The following is a 10,000-nucleotide window of genomic DNA, read 5'->3' as shown; positions in this document are numbered from 1 at the left end:
TACTCACAAGACACACAAAAGCCCGCATGCACGCACAACCAAGCTAACATGTGCGCGCCAACACACACGCACGCACACACACACACACATACACACACACACACACGCACACACACGCACACACACACACACACACACACACACACACACACACACACACACACACACACACACACACACGCGCGCGCGCGCGCATGTATACACAGTAGCATTCACAATCACACGCACAAACGCACGGGAAATACATGACAATCTGAGAATAATTTTGTCAGTGTTGAAGCATATTAAATCTACACTGATATTAATAAAGCAGATCAAGATGACTGTATTTCATATCAAATCCGATTACGTGGGTCGCAAATAAGTTGGTAAAGTGTTCTTTATTATATACTTATGACTAGATAACATCTAATACCTCTTCTTGTTATTAATTCCATTGAGTTTTCTAGATTAGGTTGATAAGACCCTTTATGTTTTAAACCTTGTCAACTATGATACAAAAAAGATTACCATTTTAGGTGATGGTCAGTTGCCTTATAGTAAAATAATTATTTTTTTCTTTTAGAGCTGAGATTGGAATTACAGTTTTTCAAATAACTTTTTCTTTCTGTACTTAGGTCCCTTGCACTAGAGCTCTGAGTAATTAAGGCGAGTATTACTTCTTGGGCCTTCGTTCTGTTACTATTTTGTCTAACATTATATATTTCGATTCATAAAATAGTAAATTTTATACATCTAAACTTTGCTCTACAAAAGTTTTGTCATCATTTGTCTGTTTGTTTATAATTATTTGCTTGAGTCTCACTTATTATTAGTTATATTTCAATTTATGATTATTTACTATTTACCGGTTTGTTTATTGTTTAACTATACCAATGCATTTATTTATATATTCATCTTATTTATTATTATTTGTTATTATATTTTGGTTTATTTATTCATTTATTCGTTTATCGTTATCATAATACATTTCGCATCCGACCTAGTTATGGACCAAAAGGTCTTCTATCGGCATGCTCCGCCTTTGTAATCCTTTTTTCTATAGGATGTATTCATGGGAATTTCTTGATTCTAAGATGAGCTATAGCAAGTCCACTAGGATATTATCCTATAAATTATCAATAGATAGACGATATTAGGGTATTACATCAAAGTACATAGGGTATGCTGGCGGGCGCTATACGATTTTTTGTATCTACAAGCACTAGTAAACAGCAAATCCTCGACATGCTACTTTCCAGTACTGACATGAAGTGAGAAATACGATAACGAAAGAAAGTAAGAATAATTATGGAAAGAACAAAAGATAACACACATCAACACACACACACACACACACACACACACACACACACACACACACACACACACACACACACACACACACACACACACAAACACACACACACACACCGTCACTTCCTCCCTCCCGATGCTCCACCAACTCGCCACGCCACTAGACACAGAAATAGGCTCGGTACCAATCAAAGCGCCAAGGACTGACCGCTACAAAAACAGTGCCATTCCATCCATTGTGCACATAATGAACTCCATGTAAACTTGTACCGTATATATACTCTAAGTTTTATATTTTTAATCAGCTTTTGTAATGTATTATTGTCAGTGTACTACTGCAATCAAAATAAAACTTTTATTATTATTATTATTATTATTATTATTATTATTATTATTATTATTATTATTATTATTATTATTATTATTATTATTATTATTATTATTATTATTATTATTATTATTATTATTATTATTATTATTATTATTACACACACACAAATATATATATATATATATATATATATATATACATATATACACATATACATATACATGAAGATAGGAGGATGGTAAAGAAACACACAAGTCAGAGATGAGTTTATTTCTCTAACGTTTCGGCTTTTACACCTTCTTCAAAGAGACTACAAAGTACAAGGGGTTACAAGACTATATATCATCCGGAGAGCGTCTCCTAGTTAATGATCTGGTGGACGATCGGTCCGCTGACGATTGATCTGCGGACGATTGGTCCGCTGACGATTGATTCGCGGACGATTGGTCCGCTCTATATCCCGCCTCCTCACTTTCTCGTGGTTGTCACTCCTGGTAGGAGACGGAAGTAATCCCGGATGCTCTCTCTCAAACTGTTCAGTTTCTTCTGAAACAATTGGAATATCTGACACTATGGGTGTGGGGGACATCTTTCCACCCACTAAGTCATTTCCTAGAATGACTTCAACTCCTTCCACTGGCAACTGATCTACTAGGCCTATCTTTGCCTGTCCCTCATATAGAGGCGATTCCATATCTACCTTTACCAGTGGCACCTTTGCTAGGCCTCCTAGGGAGCCTATAACTACTCTCCTTTTTACTATAGGTTCTTCTACTAAACTGCTCAGCATTATTGATTGGAGGGCTCCTGAGTCCCTCAGTATCGTCACCTTTTTTTTCTTCTCTCCCTTTATGGTGATTGTTCCTTGAAACAGGAACGGTTTATAGCCTTTCAAATGAGGCTTCACCTCTTCCTTTTCTTTGCCTTCTGTATGAGTGTCCCTCCTATTTAATACTACTATGGGTTTAACCCTCTCTATCCCCTTTCTCCTGTGCCAACAATCCCTCATCAGGTGGCCTACCCTTCCACAATAGCTACATGAAATTATTTGTGATGAATTACTATAGTCACCTTTCTTGACCTCTAGGGATTTTGTAGGTCCACCTGAGGAGGTTGATTGTGGGATCCTCGGCTGTTCCTCTCTCCCCCTCGGAGTAACTGAGAATTTCCCTGCAGTAGGTTTAAGTATTTCATATATATCTGCTAATACTGCAGCCTCTTCCAACTTTGAGACTTCTTTCTCCTGAAGGTACAAGGACACCTCTTTAGGGATGAATCTCAGATACACTTCCATTAACATTAACTCAGCTAGTTTCCTATAATCTCCATTTATGATACGGGATCTTACCCATTGGTCCCATAACATTCTTTTCTCTCTACTAAATTCAACATGTGAGATATTAGATTGCTTCCTTAGATTCCTAAGTTTTACCCTATAAACTTCAGGCACTAATTAACAGGCTCGTAGGATAGCTGATTTGATTTCATCGTAATCCTTTGTTTGTGAATCCTCTAAAGCACCATAAACTCTTAGCGGTTTGCCTCTGAGGCTTGTTTGCAACAATGCAGGCCAATACTGCTTCGGCCACTGATAATCTTCCGCTATTCCTTCAAACGTTCTAAAGTAAGTATCCACCTGTGATTCATCAAATTCAGGAAGCAATTTAGCGTTATGTACTACATCAAAATTGGGCCTACTATGCACGAGTTGAGATTCTGATAGCACTCGTCTACTTTCTTGTAAGTTAACTTGAAGTATAAGGTTTTCATTGTCTATTCTAGCCTTTTCAGTTTCTTCCCTTTTTACTTCAGCTTCTATCTTAGCTATCTCTAACTTCAACCGTAATTCGCTTAATCGAGTTTCAGTGTTTTGAGATTCACCCTTCTCTATTTCCTCTTCCACTTCTTCCTCTTCCTCACATTCTGAAGTGACAGACTCTCTATCTGCCCTTCCTTCATCTCTCATTACCCCACTTTCATCTCAATTATGCACCATTTCTACAACAATTCTTATTAATTCAGTTTTATTCGCATCATGTGCGTGCTCAACCCCTAGACTATGAATCTCAAGTCGTTAGCAGTAAGGCTCTGTATCTCCTTTTTACTAGGTTGTTTGTGTACAAACTCCAATACCTCCTCTGCACTTGTCAACTTCATTTTCTCACACTATTGATCCTACTTAATACTAAATACTTTCGTTGGTAATTCTTTCACTTTACCGTTAAAATCCTGGCAATGCGTCGCCAATTTATATGTTACGAAAAAACTAGAACAAATACTCCATTGAGTAGATTTTTCTTCCCACGCGTCCTCCAGTACTCGTCCTGTAATCTGACACCCCACGTAATCGCGAGGCGCCGTTATCCAAGTAATAAACTATTCCCGCCTTACATATATGGGAATATATGTGACAATATATATATATATATATATATATATATATATACATATATATATATATATATATATATTTATGGAAGAAAGTATACGCTGGAATCGACGTTCGTCAATTTATTCCGACGTTTCGAACCCTGTTCGGGGTTGATCTTCAGGGTAATACAGTGGTAGAAATATGAAATGTACATAAATAGGGGATACCTGGTACACTGGGACAGGTCTTCCCAGTAACCGTTATATTCCAACGCAGGTAGAACATATAAAAACACAAATAAGGAACAAAAATATAAATAAAACTATTATACAAAATGTGCAATACCTTCCATAACAATGGTTCCTGGACTCCAGCTATTTACGCATATATATATATATATATATATAATATATATATATATATTATATATATATATATACAAGCCCACCGGCTTCGCCGGCCAGGCTTCGCCTGGGGGCTTGGCCTGCGGCTTCGCGCCCTGGGGCTCCGCCCCTGCTTTTTGTACTGTAGCCCCCGTCGGACAATAAAAAATTAAGAATAGTTGGTACTTTTTTATTCACCAAAAATCTCATTCGCAACTGTTACATTTCTTCTTCGGGGAAGGTGGAACAACCTCAGACACACCCGAAGCTTGTTCTTCTTGGTTAACCTCACCTTCTTCGTCTTCCGGTTCCCGTCTTCTCTTTGGTGATCTTTTGGTCTCGGAGTCCTCGTCATCCTGGGGCGCGCCATCTCTGTCGTCTCCTGTGTCCTGGTTTTCCATTGGTGACACGTGTTTCACTAACAACTTCTTTAACTCGTCCAAACGCGATGACATTTTCTCCTCGGTCACTAACAACTTCTTTAACTCGTCCAAACGCGATGACATTTTCTCCTCGGTCACTAACGTCTTCTTTAACTCGTCCAAGCGCGATAACAATTCCTCCTCGAATGTTTTTTTGTCGCTGACAACCTCCTCTTCATCGTCCTCATCACGCATAAACCAATCCGGCATGATCATCTTGACCCAGTCCTCTTCTGAGATTTTGTGGATATCTTCTGGGATGTTATTAGTCCTTTCAGACTCGTCGCTTTCCTCCTGTAAAAGGGCTGCGGCGGTTAGAACGTCTTCCGCGGGACCTTCTCCGTCGTGTTCTCCGTCAGGATCATCAAACAACTCCTTATATATTACGTTTAACGCAGGACGGGCGTTCAACGTCGTCTCCTACCTTACGCCAGCCCGTGTAGTGCACCAAAGCATCCCAGCTAGTGACCCTCGAACAGGCCACGTACAACTGTCCGTGTGCGAAGCACTGTACGGAATCAAGCAACAGCCCGCACCGCTCAAATGTTTGACCCTGGCTCTTGTTGATAGTCATGGCGTAACTTAGCTTGACGGGGAACTGCTTACGTTTGAACGGGACAGGGGTATCTTGGGATTCTAGCACTACACGCGGAATCAAAACCTGCTCGCCTCGGTAGCTACCCCCTAATATCTTACCGACCACAACGTGCTTTTTCAGATTAGTAACCATTAAAACGGGTTCCATTGCAAACCCTAGGAGGGCAGATGTTCCTCATCACCATAATGACACAACCAACTTTCAGCCTCAATCGTGCAGCGGCAACGACGGGCTTGTCATAGCGTTGAAAACCGAAGCTTGCACGTCGGTGTCTTGATCTGACGGCGTGTCAACGCTGTAATAGACCACCTCCTTCTCCTTGTTCAGATCATAGATGAGTTGGTTAACACAGCCAACATCGTCGTTGGTAGGCGATACTATAGACCTCTTCTCGAAGTAGGAGAGGTTAAGATGGTTATCCTCCAAATCGTTGTAAACCTTGAACACCAACTCCTCTAGTGAGTTAGACCTTTCTCGAAGAAGAGCTCTCCGACGTCGCGGGTGCCTAGTGCTAGAAGCTGTTTAGCAAACTTGGTGTTCTTTTCGTCGCCCTTCTTAAGACGAACGTTTTCAGTTAGCTCTAGCTTGGCCAGCCCGTCCCACATGTAACTCGATTTGATGCAGTAGGCCAGTTCCTCTGTCTTCCCTCCGTTTCTTATGACCGGCAGGATTTGACGGAAGTCTCCTGCACAGACAAACACCTTTCCTCCCATGAACTCGTCGTTATCCATGATGTCTCTCAGAGTGATGTCCAGAGCAGCCAACATATTCCTGTTAGCCATCACGACTTCGTCCCAAACTATCAACTGGGTCTGCTGCAGCAGCCGTGCCATTTCTGTGTTCTTTTTGACGCTGCACGATTTAGTTTCGTCATACTCCATCAAGGGTATCTTGAACATGTTGTGGGCTGTTCTGCCCCCAGAAAGGACGGTCGCTGCAATCCCAGATGAGGCAACGGCTAAAGCAATCTCCCCCTGGGAACGTACTGTGTCCAGTAACAAATTCAATACGAAAGACTTCCCGGTACCTCCCGCAGCGTTGACAAACACACCGTTGTTTCTGTAACGATGTCTATTTTCCACTCGGCCCATAACGCTGTCGTAGACTTGTCGTTGCTTATCGTTGAGAAGCTTAGTCTTTTCTTCGACAGACTCTTTCAACCTCTGCTTGTTGTACGCCTTCTCTCTCCTGATGAGATTAGATGGCCGCACGCCTCCCCTTGAAGCAGGGAGACCGTATTGTGTGATGGAGCCCCCACCACAATTCAGCACGTGTTGCTGGATATCGTCCAAGGCATCCAGGTAGATTTCATCGTTGTAATCCGTTAGGTTTGCTATATGCAAGTAATCACTGGAAAAGTAGTCTTTTACTTCTTCCCATATTCCGGACTGGTCCTCGAGATCAGAAAAGACCAACATACTCGCATAGGTTTCTCTGAGCTGTTTCCTGTCGTTAGTGTGGTTAATGATGTCCATAATTGTCTCTTTCCAAGTAGCTTCATCGGTGAGCAGACCTAACGCCTTAACGGCTTCTCGATTTGTTTCGTACATTACACCGTCTATAGTTCGAAGGTCTTCGTACGATTTGGGGCCCTTTTTGTGGGTCAGCAGGAGCCTCATATAGAAAAGCTCTACTGTCTTCGTCGTTACAGCACGAATGCGTCCAAGACTATATGAGCGCCCAGAACGTTCCTCCCACACAGATCCTTGTAGGTTATATGTGTTGTGGATAGTTATCTGGTGGTAATACAACGTAGCTGCGAACGCGTCTTTCTGGCATAACTTGAAAAAATGCTGTTAACCGAGTATCCTTTTCGGTTTTTTGTGTAACTTGTTCGTCCGTCATACGCTCATTGAAGAATACCATATTCTCACCCTCTAAGTGCAAATCCAACATCAACACCGGAGGGAAAGACCTGTGGATATCGAATTTGAAAATCTTCCACGTCGCCTCGTTAGAGTTAACATATCTGGCCTCTTGGTAGTTTTTCACCTCGTTCACAACTTCGTTTTCTCCTGATGTTTTGGTGAACAATATCTTGTCAGCCCCTTTATTGACGTACTTTGTGACATAGGCTATGGCCTTTATGGAATTCGAACACTCGACGTTAACGTGAGCGTCGTACTTGAGACAAAGATAGGGGTTGTAAGGCACAACCCAGGTGTTATCTACGGTAACTGGGCCGTCCTTCAACTTTATTTGGAAGGAGTTACCACCTTCACCTATGGAACGTCTAACGTACTCAGGATAGCCGTTGTTTCCGAACAATAATTTGTTTCTGCATGTCTTAGGAAATCCTTTTCCGCATTGCCCAGGCTTTTTGCTCTTTACCTGGCAACACAACTGTGACTCGTCGAAACCTTTGCAGGGCCCGTGTATCATACACCGTGTAACCGTCTCGTATAACCTTGGTTCCTTATCCTTGTCGGGTATCTCGGCTCTAATGACCTGCTCTACAGTATCTGCTGTTACACGCACCCCCATCCACAGTAGTATGTGAGCATGTGGCAAACCACGTTTTTGCCATTCTACGCTGTAAAGGTAGGCCTTAACGGCCCCGAAGGCCTTTTTGTGCACCAAGTCGTCCATGAGACTATCCAACTTCAGCTTGAACACCCTACTGATGATATCCGGTCTATCGGTTGACTGTGCTCCTGAACCGCCAAACTTCTTTACAAACTCTGTCCACTTCCGTCCATCTAGGGTTCATAGTGAATGTTATGAAGTAGTCGGGCGAACCATAGGCCGTCACATAAGCCAAAGCATCCTGCTGGCGCTGTTTCATGTACCTAGGACCTCCTACAAACGTCGGGGACAACACTATACGTTGCCCAACATTACTTTTTTCAGCCGCATTCAACACATCAGCCCTTTCCTTACGCATACTGGAGTGTTGGTACTCTAAAAAACTTAGACGGCTAGTCTCGATTTTGACATAATTATCGACCACAAACTGCTGGAACAGCCGTCGTCCTTTTACGATGTAGTTGAGGACACCTTCTCTCTCCATGTAAAGAGCCGAGTAGTACATAAGCGCTGTCAGTCTTTTGGCGGAGCCATTCTTTTCCATTGTAAAACTGTAACCTTTGTCTCCGTTGGGTATCAACAAAGGGTATTGGAAAAGATCGTAGAAGTAATTTGTCGAATTAATTATCCGAACGGCGTGTTTCGACCCAGGGAGAGGGGACGCTATCCTGACTTTCAAAGTGTCGGTGTCTGGTCCAAAGTTGACTATGGCCCCTACTTGGCAGGAAGCCGTTGGCAGATGGTAGACACCTTTGTGTTCCCTGGTTGAAACGTTTTCTGCGGTCTTTAAAGTGATGGTCACATCAGGCATAGACCTGTTGTTGGTAATATGGGTCTGGATGAGCTTCTTTGATGTCTCCACTTCTTTCAGGATTTCTCTTAACGCCGCGTTGTGTTTCACCAAATGCGCGTATAGTTTCTCTATGATGTTTTCATTCCTTCGGTATTGAGCGCTCTCACGACTTCTGCGCTTAATCGTCTCAGTGTTTGCGTCATTCTTGTGTTTGTTGAAGTTATTAAAGCGGTCACAGCGTAGTTTTAACTGCTGCTCCTTATCGTGGTAGGAATACAAATCCAGGAAACTTGACGCAGATTTCCAAAACGGTGTTTTCGACGGTTTAAGCCCCAAGGTGTCACCTTCTGACACCAACAGGTTCGGTTTCATTGCACCCAAACGGTGGTAAACCTTGCCCTGTATCTTGTAGCTGATTATCGAATCTTTTTTGACGCTCATGGGACTCGAGGACGCAAAAGAGGTAAAAGAGAAAACGTTGTTAAACGATACAGTGTTGTTGAGAAAGTGATTTGAGAACGGAGAGGAACCATCATAAAGTCCCTTAATTACCCTCGTCCAGCGGTGCCAACTCGTATATCGACTTGGGTGTTTTCCCACCATTGCAACAGATTGTCTTTCTTTCTCCCTTGAAAAGTAAGGCTTGGCAATTCTTGCACCTAAACGCGCCTATCTCGCCTACCGAGTGCCGAGGCACCTGTGATTCGCTGCTTTCTGATATGTAACCACAAAACGTCTTAAGCACACGCTCTTTCATCTCTAAGAACACTGGTTTTTTACCACGTTCTTTACGCATCTCACGCATATTGGCTATCCTTTCGACTGCCCCAGCACGAATATCATCGGTAGCCTCAGGGGTAAGCGAATGCGGTAAATCGGTCTTGTTCATACGCTTAACCTCCATTCTAATAGCTTTCGCCACCTTGATTTCTTTAGCCTTTTTTTCCCTTTTAATACGCCTAATCTCTGCTTTAGCAACTTTCGCTGCAGCGATTTCTTTGGCCTTCTTATCTTTTTCGGCTGCGATTTCGGCTTTTGTTCGTCTCGGGCGCCTTTTCCCTTGTTTACTGTTTTCTGCCTTGGGTCTCTTTCAAGCTTTGCTTCAACTCTTCCAGAGTAACATCCACAGGAACGATTTCTCCCTGGGGAGGTTCCTCAGTCCTATGAGCTTGTTTGCGGGCTATTTTTATCGCGTAGGCTTTCGCCTTTTCTAGGCGTTTTGTGTCCCGAAGCTCCTCTCCAGGTAGTGTTTCTGGTACTCTTTGTAGTCAGGACTTTCC

The 10,000-nt window shown here is 42.5% G+C and overlaps 2 protein-coding genes across 2 annotated transcripts; both read right to left on the bottom strand.

The window, feature by feature from the left end:
* Window positions 1–5,856: 5,856 nt before the first annotated feature.
* On the bottom strand, window positions 5,857–7,020 carry LOC143020159 (uncharacterized). Its single transcript, XM_076176321.1, has one exon. It carries the CDS (start codon window positions 7,018–7,020, stop codon window positions 5,857–5,859), a length of 1,164 nt encoding a protein of 387 aa, XP_076032436.1.
* A 94-nt stretch (window positions 7,021–7,114) lies between these two features.
* LOC143020158 (uncharacterized) lies at window positions 7,115–7,990 on the bottom strand. Its single transcript, XM_076176319.1, has one exon. It carries the CDS (start codon window positions 7,988–7,990, stop codon window positions 7,115–7,117), a length of 876 nt encoding a protein of 291 aa, XP_076032434.1.
* Window positions 7,991–10,000: the final 2,010 nt, after the last annotated feature.

This window comes from Oratosquilla oratoria, chromosome 39, assembly GCF_046742065.1.
Source record: "Oratosquilla oratoria isolate Oo_2021 chromosome 39, ASM4674206v1, whole genome shotgun sequence".
NCBI lineage: Eukaryota > Metazoa > Arthropoda > Malacostraca > Stomatopoda > Squillidae > Oratosquilla > Oratosquilla oratoria.
Note: the sequence above shows the minus strand (reverse complement) of the source record. Positions and strands in the feature narration are given on the sequence as shown.

Bases quoted from the DNA above. Each gene is read 5' to 3' on its own strand.
- LOC143020159 (XM_076176321.1), bottom strand. From the start codon at position 7,020: ATGAGGCTCCTGCTGACCCACAAAAAGGGCCCCAAATCGTACGAAGAC.
- LOC143020158 (XM_076176319.1), bottom strand. From the start codon at position 7,990: ATGGACGACTTGGTGCACAAAAAGGCCTTCGGGGCCGTTAAGGCCTAC.